Source organism: Suncus etruscus, chromosome 14 (genome assembly GCF_024139225.1).
Source record: "Suncus etruscus isolate mSunEtr1 chromosome 14, mSunEtr1.pri.cur, whole genome shotgun sequence".
Classification (NCBI taxonomy): Eukaryota; Metazoa; Chordata; class Mammalia; order Eulipotyphla; family Soricidae; genus Suncus; species Suncus etruscus.
In genome coordinates, this window is record NC_064861.1 from 52,651,838 (window position 1) to 52,664,886 (window position 13,049).

Genomic DNA, 13,049 nt, shown 5'->3' on the forward strand with positions numbered 1-13,049 from the left:
ATCTTACCCCCACTGATATCAAAGGCAATAAGCCCTATTACTATGTATTAAAGTAAGTCAATGTTTTTGTCCATGTAATTCTATATACAATATAGACTGGATACTAAATGTTTAAATGTTTATGTTCATCAGTCACACTTCACAATCACAGACAACACTACCACTTACAAGGTTTCATCTTACTCTGCTGGAATGTAGGCTGATTCAGTCCAGAGGTGCCCAGTTTCCTCTGTACAAAAGGATCGTTATTCACTGCAGGGAGTCCAAGGGCCCCAGTTCCTATACCAGTCAGGCTGCCTGTGCCAAGACCACCTACTAGAGAGAACGAAGGCAGCCAGAAGTTTTATCATTATTCATATTCTTGGACTTTTTAATTCATATCTCAGATTTAAGTTCTTATCTAATTTAAGACAGGGTCTGGGGCCATGGAAATAGCTCAAAGGACCAAACTGTATAATGTGCATGCAGGAGCTGTAGGATCAATTTTTGGTTTTGCAAAACTATATATATATATATCCTCTCCCAGCAAAGTAGGATGTGGCCCCGACCCCAAAAATAAGTTTGGGGTGCTTGTTAAATTTATAATCTAAGTTAATAGATGAAAACAGAAAATACCAAAAATTACTAAACACTTTAACCATAAGCTCATTAATGTTCTGGTAAGATTAATAATAAGCAAACATATTTCAACAGGGACCACACACTGCAATGTTCAGTCTAGTGATGCACTTGAACTATTTCCTACGCCCTTAATAAGCAAAAGTTTGAAATACATTCTCTGACATAGTGTAAAAAGTAAGCAAGCCAAATGAGAGCTTTTTTTTTACTTGTTAAATAGCAGGCTTTCCTAGTAAAATATTCTAGTTAGGGCTTCCTTGATCCTCTATACTTTAGCACAAAGAATCTTCTAATAGTTTAAAAAGTCATAGTAACATAATGCAAAAACAATCAGCATTAGAAACTATTAGGTTACAAGTCATCACAACACAACAATCCTTAGGATTTAGTCTCTGAATTTTTATTTTCAAGACAGCTAAAACAGGGGCCGGAGAGATAGCATGGAGGTAAGGCGTTTGCCTTTCATGCAGGAGGTCATCGGTTCGAATCCCGGCGCCCCATATGGTCCCCTGTGCCTGCCAGGAGCAATTTCTGAGCCTGGAGCCAGGAATAACCCCTGAGCACTGCCAGGTGTGACCCAAAAAAAAAAAAAAAAAAAAAGACAGCTAAAACAAGGCAAAAATTATATATGCATGATCAATTGTGAAATTTAATCCAAGCCTAAATCCTCTAAAAATAAATTTAGCAAATGTTATTATACTATGCTCTGATAACTTAGGACCTTAATGAATTCAACAAACTTTATAATTATTTAAGAATATTCAACACAATTATATGAATATACATTGAAATTTACAAATAATCTGCCCCTCCCTTTTACCTGGAAGCTGTGAAGAAAGTCCTCCAATACCACTGAATGCAGTCGTCTGATTTGGGGTTGAAAGGGGTGGAAATGCTTTTGCTGGTGACTGAGGGGTACTGAATGCAGAACCCAAATTTGGAGGGAAGCCCTGCATACTCTGGGTGTGAGGAGCTGCTGAACCACCTATACTAAGAGATGCCATTCCAGCAAGAGGGTCAATCTAAAGAAAAACATTGTAAAAATGTACTGAACAGACTTTAAGCAAAGGCATATGTATGACACTGGCAAAGCAATTTCTAACATTTCGTTGTATTCCTAAATTAAAATCCTTCCCGAAATAATCATAATACTTAAAAAACAAAATCAACTCAAGTGTGCTACTAAAATCATTTAATTTTATCAGACATGAAATAAGTACATAGTTAGCCCTTATTCAAATTTCAAGACCAAAAATATTAGATTTGCAAAAAAAATTTTTTTTTTGGTTTTTGGGCCACACCTGGCATTGCTCAGGGGTTACTCCTGGCTGTCTGCTCAGAAATAGCTCCTGGCAGTCACGGGGGACCATATGGGACACCGGGATTTGAACCAACCACCTTTGGTCCTGGATCGGCTGCTTGCAAAGCAAAAGCCCCTGTGCTATCTTTCCGGGCCCCGATTTGCAAAATTTTAAGAATAAAATTTAATATAAATTGCCCTACAACTTTACAAATTGTAAACATTTAATGACATGGAACGGTTAATAGGCTATTTAAATTCCTAGTAGGCCTCTTTAGGGCAAAAAAAAAAAACTTACAATACCATAAAACATTAGAAATAAACCTTTGTCATAATCTATAAATCTAGGTCAAAACAAGAATATTAAAGATTAAAGTAAATCAGCTAATTCTGAAATAGTCATCAAAAGATTTTTTTTCAATATCTAAGAACCGTAGTTCTGAGAATTTTACTTCGTTGCCTACTTCAGACCTTCCTGTCTATTAAAAAGGGGTAAGAAAAACGTCCTTTTTTCAAGTGATGTCCAAAGGACCACTAAAGACCTATTTTTTTCTCTAAAACCCCACTCTGCTTGCTGAAAATAGAAACAAAATATGTTGCTCCCAAAAAGAAGTGAATGATTGGTATCAGGGAGTAACTTAAATGTACCTTGTTTTTAAAAGAGCAGTTCAGTTGCAAGCTGAAGAGCTCCAGTTATAACAAGTCCTTATGCTCTAGCACTGTTGCTTGGCCCGTGAAGCTACAAACAAGACACATCAGGTTCAAAGGCAGTGCTTATTTCTTAAGTTCATTATTATAAATAGAAACCCTTACTTAAAGTTAAGTTGTTTCATAGCTTTCCTCTCAGTCATGTTCTATTTAATTAGTAAACTTTTACTCAATTAATGCCTCTTTATGGATCTTTTAAAATACAGAACTGAATCCTAGACATGCAGTTATCAAAAATGTAATCAAGTAAATTTTCCTCTGAATGATAATGTAAATGTGTAACCTACTTCAAGTCTATAACTGAACATAGATGTAGTGGTTACAGAGTTCACTTACCTGAACAGGAGAAATGGCATCTAAACTACTAGCACTGGGAGGACGGCCTTTTGGCATAACTCCAGGTGGTGGCTGTCTTGCCTTGTTCATAACATTACTACAATTGGCTACCATGGTGAGAATGGTTTCTGATAACTCCTGAGAAACACTCCTAAAGTAAAAAGAAAAACATCAAAGTTATCTAAGGAAGAAAATTTGTTGCAACATAAAGCAAATAACCTACCATATTTGGTGTTTTTTACATAAGTAATGATTTTCTAAGCACTGGCTTTCTCCCCACCAAAACTAATGTGTGTAAACCTTGGATTGGAGACAGTGGTGGCAGCTTCAAAATACTAAGATATTACAATTTACTATGCTTAGAATCAGGTTTCAACTTTGTTAAATTTCATAAATTACATTTAAAATATATAACAGGGCTGGAGCAGGAATACAGCAGGTAGGGCATGTGACTTGAATGCAGCCAATCCCCAGCATTCCATATGGTCCCCCAAGCACCACCATTAGTGATTCCTAAATGAAAATCCAGGAGTAATCCCCAAGCATCACTGGGTATAGCCTGACCACCCTCCTTCCCCCACCCTACCCCCAAATTGTGGAAGTAATAAAAAAATCTCTTCGACAAAAGCAACTTACAAGGCCGAAGAGATAGCTCAATGGGCCGGAGTGCATACTTTGCATGCAGGACACAGACCAGATTCAATCCCCAGGATGGTATGGTTCCATAAGCACTGCCAGGAGCAAGCCAAGAACACTAAGCCAAAAGTCACCAATCGTGGCCAGAGAGATAATACAGTGGGTAATGTTTGCCTTGCATGCTGCTTACCCAGGTTCTATCCCTGACACCCCATATGGCCCTAGAAACCCTTCAGTAGCAACCCAACCACACAGAGCACAGCTGAATATGCCCTTCTGGTGCCCCAAGTCCTTTGACACTCAGCACCAATGCTGGGTATGGCCTAGAATCCCAAGGCTGCCACTACATTCCCACATAAACATAAAAATCTGAAAGTTGGCTCATGAAAGATTGTACAGGGTTCAATCTCCAACATCCCTGATGGTTCCCCAAGCCCATCCAGGAGAGATCTCTGAACATTGCCAAGTCTGGATTAAAAAAAAAAAAAACAAAACAAAACAAAAAACACCCACACTTAGAGCCATGTAAACTATAGGGGCTAGAAATAGCATAGCAGACAACAGGGCTTTTTTTGCCTTGCACACAGCCAAATGGATTCCTCGTCATTCCATGTTTCATCTTAGCTCCCAAGAGTAACTTCTGAGGGCAGAGGCAGGTATAAGCCACGAGCACCACCAAGGTATTGTTTCAGAACAAATAAAAAGAAACAGACTACCACGAGATTATCAACGCATGTATAATGTAAGTTGCAGGAAAGGAGATAGAAAAGGCTTTGCAAAAAGAGAAAAAAAAGAAAGAAAAGGCTTTGCAGAAATAGTATTTGTTGAAATCCCTACAATTTCCCCAAATTTAAGAAAAGCCAAGTAAATAACCAAGAAACAAAGGCCAAGTAATTAAATGCACCAAAATCCACTCAGTAACATAATGCTGTAGAAAGGAAAAAGCAACTTCTTAGCAGCAAAGTGAATCATAATTTCTCATATAAGTCTCAGAAAAAAATTAATTTCTAATAAGAAGGGCTTAAAATGAGAAATATTACAGCAGGTGGTATACTTACCAACCAGATGGCCATGCTGAGCTTTATCCCCTGCACACCTATAGTCCCCCCCCAATGATGACTGGGAGTGAACCATGAGCACATTCATGAGTAAGTCTTGAACAGTAATAAATAAAGCCCTAATTCATAATAATGAGTTGTAGTATCCCACAGGTACAGGGCATTATCCTGTAATTCTGCTGTCATTCCCAGTATCATTTCCAGCCAGGTCCACAAACTAGTGTTTGCAAAAATCATTAAAAAGAAATAGGTTCGGGGCCGGAGAGATAGCATGGAGGTAAGGTGTTTGCCTTTCATGCAGAAGGTCATTGGTTCGAATCCCGGCGTCTCATATGGTCCCCCGTGCCTGCCAGGAGCAATTTCTGAGCATGGAGCCAGGAATAACCCCTGAGCACTGCCGGGTGTGACCCCCCCCCTCCAAAAAAATAAAGAAAGAAGTAGGTTCGGGGCCAGAGTGATAGCACAGTGGTGTTTGCCTTGCAAGCAGCTGATCCAGGACCTAAGGTGATTGGTTCAAATCCCGGTCTCCCATATGGTCCCCCGTGCCTGCCAGGAGCTATTTCTGAGCAGATAGCCAGGAGTAACCCCTGAGCACTGCCAGGTGTGGCCCAAAAACCAAAAAAAAAAAAAAACAAAAACAAAAAAAACTAAGGGGGAAAAAAAAGGGAGGAAGAGGAGGAGGTTGAGATCCTGCCAAAGATCAGTTAAAAAAAAAAAAGTATATGTAACAGCAAAGAGGTTTGACCTATGCTGAGCATAGGTTTAAGCACTACAACAACTCTTGGCAAACAACAAGACCCATAATCTGGCACAGTTAAGAATGTGACTGACAAGGGACCGGAGCGGTGGCATGGAGCAGTAAGGCGTCTGCTTTCCTGGTGCTAGCCTAGGACAGACCACGGTTCGATCACCCAGCACGGCATCCCATATGGTCCCCCAAGCCAGGAGATATTTCTAAGCACATAGCCAGGAGTAACCCCTGAGCATCAAATGAAAAACAAAAACAAACCAAAAAAATAAAATGTGACTGACAGTAAAGCACATATGTAAGCAGCACAATTAAAGTAGTGAAAATCGGGACCAAAGCAATAGTACAATAAAGGTAGGGCACTTGCCTTACACACTGCCAACCCACATCCAGTCCCTAACATCCCATATGGTCCCCCAAGCCTGCCATGAATGTAGAGCTAGGGATAAGCCCTAAGCACCAAAGGGGTGTGGCCTAACCTCCACTCCCCCCAAAATTACAAGTGGTGAAAACCTCAATGAGCACTGTAAGCAGATTTGCGTGCACACAGCTCCTCACCACCACCACCACCACCACCACCACCACCACCACCACCACCACCACCACCACCACCACCACCACCACCACCACCACCACCACGTGAATTCATAATAAAAGAGACTGGGAAAAGGGGAGTATGTGTGTACATTCTATAATGTTACAGGGAGAGGAGAGAGGATTGAGTAACACTCTATGGTCTCAGGGAACTATGTATGTGGTGGACATGAATGAATTTGAACCTCCTACATGCAAAGTATGTGCTTAACTCACTGAGTTTTCTCTCTGGTCCTTATTAGTCATTCCCAGGAAGGTAAGTCAATACTATAAATTTCAAATTTGCTAACAGGTTGATCTTAATGACACTAGTAGTTATTATACTTCAACATATAAATAAACCAGTGTTATACAACAATGCTGTGTGCTATTTATATCACACAAAAAAGATAAAATAGGGACCAGAGCAATAGCAGAGTGGGTAGGGTATTTGCCTTGCACATGAAAAACTTGGATTTGGTTTCTAACATTCCATATGTCCCAAGCCTGCCAGGAGTAACCCTTAAGCACCACCAGGTGTGCGCCCCCTACCCCCAAAATAAGATCCCAGCTAAACCACAAATTAGAAGACTTCAAACCAAAGAGAATAAAGATTACTTTTTTGTGCTTTGGGGGAAACAACCGTCGAAGTTCAGGGGTTACTCCTGGCTTTACATTCCGAAAATACTCCCGGCAGATTTGGAAACTTATGGAATGAATGTTTGAACCCAAGTTGAGATTGTGCAAAGCAAACACCCTACCCACTTTGCTATCATGTGGGCTCCCCCAAAATATTTTAACTCAATCATCATTATTTCAAAGTTGTTCATGATTTTCAGTCAGATGATATTCCAATATCCCTTGCACTTTTCCTGCCATCAATGTCCCCAGTTTCTCTCTCACCTCTCCCCCATTGAAGACTGTCTCTGTGGCAGTTCTCCATCCATCCCTCCCCTTTTCTATTCTCTCCCTTCTCCACCCCCTTTTTAGGCACTGTGGTTTGTTATACTGTCACTGAATGGGTATCATGCATAACATTTTACTTCCTTTCAGGTTACAGATTTTGTCTAGAGTGATCATATCCAATTATGGTGGCTCCTTTTCTGCCCTAGCTACACTCCCCCACTATACTTTGTGACAAACTTACTACCATGGACCAATCTTCAAAACAGAACAGACCTCTTTCATGTATACAAGAAAATACTAAAGATTAGAATTACAATATCGTAAGACTAGTCTTTTTTTCCCCCCTGGTTTTTGGGTCACACCGGCAGCTCTCAGGGGTTACTCCTAGTTCTATGCTCAGAAATCACTTCTGGCAGGCTCAGGGGACCGAACACATAGGATGCCGTAATTCGAACCACCGTCCTTCTGCATGCAAGGCAAACGCCCTACCTCCATGCTATCTCCCCAGCCCCAATTGTAAGACTAGTCTTAAAAAATTTAAAGGCACTTAAGAGTCATATAAACCATACACTTCTTTTTTTTTTTTTTTTTGGGTTTTTGGGTTTTTGGTTTTTGGTTTTTGGGCCACACCCGGCGGTGCTCAGGGGTTACTCCTGGCTGTCTGCTCAGAAATAGCTCCTGGCAGGCACGGGGGACCATATGGGACACCGGGATTCGAACCAATCACCTTTGGTCTTGAATTGGCTGCTTGCAAGGCAAACTCCGTTGTGCTATCTCTCCGGGCCCAACCATACACTTCTATCTCAATGTCATGAAACTAAAAACTATTCACAAAGGAATATCTAGAAATTTCCAATATGTGCAAAATTAACATCTTAAAAACTGTAAAGACTGGGGCCAGAGCGGTGGCGCTAGAGGTAAGGCATCTGTCTAGCAAGCACTAGCTTAGGACAGACTGCAGTTCGATCCCCCGGTGTCCCATATGGTCTCCCCAAGCCAGGAGTAACCCCTGAGCTTCAACAGGTGTGGCCCCAAAGTCCAATAGCCCCCCCCCCCCGCCCAAATCCCTGTAAAGACTGCCCAAGAGCTGAGTGAATGAATACTTTGCACACAGGAGTGCTGGATTCTAACCATGGCACAAGATTCCTGAGGTTCTGTCAAGAGTGATCCCAGCAGAGACTGGAGTAGCCTCAGGAGCAGCCATAAAAAAAATTCAATGACCAAAATATAGTGGCCAAAAATTTAATGGGGCCAAAGAAAGTATAAAATACTTGCTGGGGCTGGAGTGATAGCACAGTGATAAGGTGTTTGCTTCGCATGCAAGCCGAGCCGAGCCGAGCTGAGCCAAACCTGGATTTGATCCCCGGCATCCCATATGGTCCCCAAGCCTGCCAGGTGCAATTTCTGAGTGCAGAGCCCCGCTGGGTATGGCCCAAAACCAAAAAATAAAATAGTTGCAAAAGGAAATACCAAAAAAACCACATAATAGGTGAAAATATAAGTCATATATGCCCCCGAGTAAGTAAAAATTCTAAATAAAAGTTATTTGTCTTACACGCAAAAAAATAGATCCAATCTCCAGCACCAAGTGTAATCTCCAAGCAAGAGCCAGGATTGTCTGGCTTACCTCTGGGGGATGGGGCCCCCACAAATAAAGCACTTTAGGTTTGAGTGATAGTACAGCAGGTAGAATGTTTGTCTTGCACACAGCTGACCCAGGATCCATTCCTGGTACCTCATATAATCCTTAAGAGTTCCAGTAGGAGTGTGCAATTGAGCCCTGGTAGGTGTTGCCCCAAAACCTTCCCCCAACTCGTTCCTTATCTACCATCTTAATACATTTAGTAAATTCAACTGAAATCTAAAATAAAAGCCAGGAATACAACTGAGCCAAAGAACACGTCTGAGAAACTTGCAAGTCTGAGAACCTGGTTTGAAGCCTGACATAGCAAAAAGTAATAGGCAAGAAGTAAAACTCGGGCCTGGAGAGATAGCACAGCGGCGTTTGCCTTGCAAGCAGCCGATCCAGGACCAAAGGTGGTTGGTTCGAATCCCGGTGTCCCATATGGTCCCCCGTGCCTGCCAGGAGCTATTTCTGAGCAGACAGCCAGGAGTAATCCCTGAGCATCATCGCCAGGTGTGGCCCAAAAACCAAAAAAAAAAAAATTCAGAACTCAAGTAAATTATGTGGGAGGGAATAAATCAAGGGGTGAAAGATAGTACAGGAAGTAAGACACTTGCCTAAATATAGTTCTCTGAACACTGCCAGTGTTCAATTCTGATCACAAAGCCAGGAATATCCCAAGCAGTACCAAGTATGCCCCCAAGTCCCAACCCCCACCAAGGAAAAGGTTGATAGTTGTCATGTAATTTATAAAAGCAAGTGAAGAAAGAAAGCAATCAAGAAAGATAGAAAATTAGCCTTATTAGTAAAAGACATACTTGTATTAAAAACCTGATATATGGGGCCAAGCGACAGCACAGCCTTTGCCTTGCTTGCAGCCAAACCAGATTCAATTCCCAGCATTCCATGATTCCTACCCTGCCAAAAGTAATTCCTGGGCACCGATAGGTATAGTCCAAAAAAAAAAAAAAAAAAAAATCCAAAAAGTAAAATAAAAGATCCAAATAACTTTCGGACAGAAAATACCCTGAACTCATGAACTGAAAATTTAATATTAAGATCTAAAAATGATCTAAAAATTCAATATAGTTCATTTTAAATCCTCTAGCCTATTTTAGCCAGGGGCTAGTCTTGCAATTTCCTTTTTGTTTATTTGTTTTGGGGCCACACCCGGTGAAGCTCAGGGGTTACTCCTGGCTATGCAACTCAAAAATCGCTCCTGGCTTGGGAAACCATATAGGACACCAGGGATCGAATTGAGGTCTGTCCGAGGTCAGTCGTGTGCAAGGCAAATGCCCTACTGCTGCATGATCGCTCCAGCCCCAGTTTTGCAATTTCTTGACAGAATAAGCTTGTCTTGGAAAAGGACACCAATTTTCCAATTTCAAAACTAACCAAAGAAACTAATCGACACAAGGAAAGACTGAGAAATTAATTAAATAAAAATCCAATAGTGGGGGCTGGAGAGATAGCATGGAGGTAAGGCCTTTTCCTTTCATGCAGGAGGTCATCGGTTCGAATTCCGGCGTCCCATATGGTCCCCCGTGCCTGCCAGGAGCAATTTCTGAGCGTGAAGTCAGGAATAACCCCTGAGCACTGCCGGGTGTGACCCAAAAACCACCAAAAAAAAAAAAAAAAAAATCCAATAGTGTCTGAGAGATGACATGGTAGATAAGGTGTTTGCCTTGCACATGCCAACCTGATTCAATCCCCAGCACCTCATTTGATCCCCTAACCACTGCCAGGAGTAATTCCTGAGCCTTGCCAGGTGTGGTCCAAAAGCAAAAACACAAACAAAAGTAACAATAAAATCCAAGAATAAATTCCTATGCTACGCCAACTGTTTTTGTCGTTGGATTCCTTAGAGTTTTGTTTTGGGGAAGTCATTCTTGGCAGTGGTCAGGGAATCAAATGTCAAGAACTGAACTGGATCAGTCACAATCAAGGCAAGCCTTTAACCCCTATACTTTAACTCTCTGGTTCAGGGCAATTCAATTAAAGAAAAATTTCAAAAGGATAGCAGTCTTCAACAATAGTTCTGGGACAGCTTAAAAAATAAAAAAGACCTTATAAAATATACCTACACATAAAAAATGAATTCCAAATGGATCCAAATCTCAATATAGTAAGTACTTCAGATAAATTTGAAATAGTAATATTTGACTTCGCTGTCATTTTTAATTATTCAGCCCTTCTTTCCCAAATCAATAACTTTCCCACTCTAATTCTAATCATTTTTGACTATGCTGTTCTTACCCAGCACAAGCTTGTAAACATGCCAACATTGTCGCCAGCGTTTCTGGAGGAAGTTGAGCACTTTTCGGTTGATCTTTCTCTGGGGCAAGTCCACCCAAAATAGAAGGGCACCGTCGCTTTAAAAAAGTCATGCATGCCTGGATAAAAGGCTCCTGAAATGGAGAAAATGCCTCAGTGTACTTAAGCTTAATTACTTTCAGATTTAAAATAAATAGCCTGCAGTTAGACTAAGAATCATTACTAAAATCCAGATAATAGTCACCCCTTCATTGCCATTTTAAAAGATTTTCTTTAACTATTTTAACATTCAAATTTAAAGGCAGTAATAAATGAAAATGTCCTGCTTACTCCATGCTCTCGAATTTTATCTGTGAGCCACTTGTCAAGTTTGAGGTATTCACGACGAGAAGCAAGTGCAGCAAGGTCAATAACAAAGGCAAATGGAGTACCATTTAGCAGCATTGACAAAGCCTAAAGAAAAAGAATATTATAAACTACAAGTCAGGCAGTTAAGTAACTTTCTCTTACTTTGTTTCCTGATTTGTTTTAAAAAGTAGCCAAACAAAAATATCTACTAGCATTTTCTTGTGAAGAATTTTAAAAATCAGTTCAATGAAATACTGTAGTAATGTAAGTTTAAGGTATGATTTTTATTTTTTTCCTTTGTTTTTGGTTTTGGGGCAACACTCAGCAACGCTCAGGGGCTACTCCTTTCTGTGCACTTAGAAATGACTCCTGGCAGGGTCAGTTGCATACAAGGCAAACACCTTATCTCCTGTGCTATCCTTCCAGCTCAGTATGACCATATTTTAAAGATGAACACATGGCTTTCTCTTAAATACCCTAATTTATCCTGTGCCTTTTCAAGTAATTACACTTAAAGCACATCCAAGAAACAAGGCTTAAAAATTCTCATCCACTTCAAAAAATATATATAATTTAAGGCCCATAAAGAGCTCAAAGGGCTATACTGTAATTTTCCATATTAAGGCATCCCTATTTAGATACCTACTACCAAATAGTCTCCCCAATAACTGCTGCATGTTTCCTAACACAAAGGCTTAAATTCAGGCTTATTCTAATCTAAGTATATACCTGTACTATGAACCTAGTGATCAAAGTGACTCAAAATAACCAAATAAGACTAATGAGATTCTTAAAAGGGATTTTGAAATCCAATTAGCTCTCCACAAATTCTCCTACAGTGACATTTGAAAAGACATCTAAACAACTATCACTTTAAAATAGCCTTCCAGGGCTGGAGCAATAGCACAGTGGTAGAGCATTTGCCTTGCATGCTGCTGGTTCAGGACTGGCCCCAGATTCAATCCCCAGCATCCTATGGTTCCCTGAGCCTGCTAGGAGCAATTTCTGAGGAGTATCCCAAGTACTGCCAGGAGTGGCCAAAAAACATAAAAATAGAAATAGCCTTCCAAATTTCATAGAAGACCAAGTATCTAATTAAATGTAAAACAAAGTTTTACATATCCTCCCAATCCCTCTCTACTTAAAAGTCAAATTTTAAATCTCATCTCATTCTAGCAAAAAGATGTGTATTATTCATATGTATGTGCATGCACATTATTCAGCATTAAGTTATTAAAAATATAATTTCATCACAAAGCCAATCCTTCCCTCCAAACTCACCTTCAAGTCCTGGGCCACATCAAGTATTCGAGACAATTTGGCCTGGTCATACTGCTCCCCACGCATGTACCATTCTGCCATTGCATGCATAATAAGTTGGCGGATTGAGGGAGACTGTCCCTGAAAGAAGGGTGAGTAGGTAATATAAAATAATTGCACTCATCTGTGGGATATAAAGAAATAAAAGACTGTGGGGGGGGAGAATATCCCCACAATAGACAATAGAAATGAGGATTAGGAGGACCTGCCCAAGGTAGGAAGCTTGCCAGAGTGGAAATGACATGCATGGCACCCTTTCATGAACAGCAATGCAAAGCAGTGTTCAAAAAAGATTAGAGGGAGGAGATGGGGGAGGAAGGTAGAGAGAGGGAAGGAGGAAGAGAGAATGAGAGAACGAAGGAGAATAAGAAGAAGAATGCCTGACTCAGAATCAAAAGCAGGGGGCAGAGTGGATGGGAGTGAAAAGGGCATTAGAGAGGATAAGAAGGAAACTGTTGATAAGAGTGGCGGGAAATGCATGTGAGTTGTGGTTGTCGTACATTGTATGACTATAACTCAATCGTGAACAACTTTTATCTTTGGAAGGACTGTATTATAAACAACCTCGTAACCACAATATTTAAATAAATCTTAAAAAAG

At 40.6% G+C, this 13,049-nt stretch overlaps 1 protein-coding gene and 1 non-coding gene across 7 annotated transcripts in view; both read right to left on the reverse strand.

Annotated features, from left to right (window-relative positions):
* The window catches only part of CNOT1 (CCR4-NOT transcription complex subunit 1), a 121,535-nt gene that overhangs the window by 49,145 nt on the left and 59,341 nt on the right, over positions 1-13,049 (reverse strand). For 2 of the 6 annotated variants that reach the window (XM_049786117.1, XM_049786114.1), the window contains exons 14-19: positions 12,411-12,530; positions 11,112-11,234; positions 10,764-10,915; positions 2,963-3,113; positions 1,439-1,640; positions 169-312 (exon numbers count right to left, since the gene is read on the reverse strand). In XM_049786117.1, the coding sequence (XP_049642074.1) occupies positions 169-312; positions 1,439-1,640; positions 2,963-3,113; positions 10,764-10,915; positions 11,112-11,234; positions 12,411-12,530 (892 nt within the window). Of the gene's footprint in view, positions 1-168; positions 316-1,438; positions 1,641-2,962; positions 3,114-10,763; positions 10,916-11,111; positions 11,235-12,410; positions 12,531-13,049 lie in introns of all 6 variants that reach the window. The other 4 variants (XM_049786118.1, XM_049786115.1, XM_049786116.1 and 1 more) reach the window with 2 other exon arrangements.
* Positions 2,559-2,694, reverse strand: LOC126029332 (small nucleolar RNA SNORA50). The gene has a single exon (XR_007502947.1). It is a non-coding gene; the product is annotated as a small nucleolar RNA SNORA50 (small nucleolar RNA).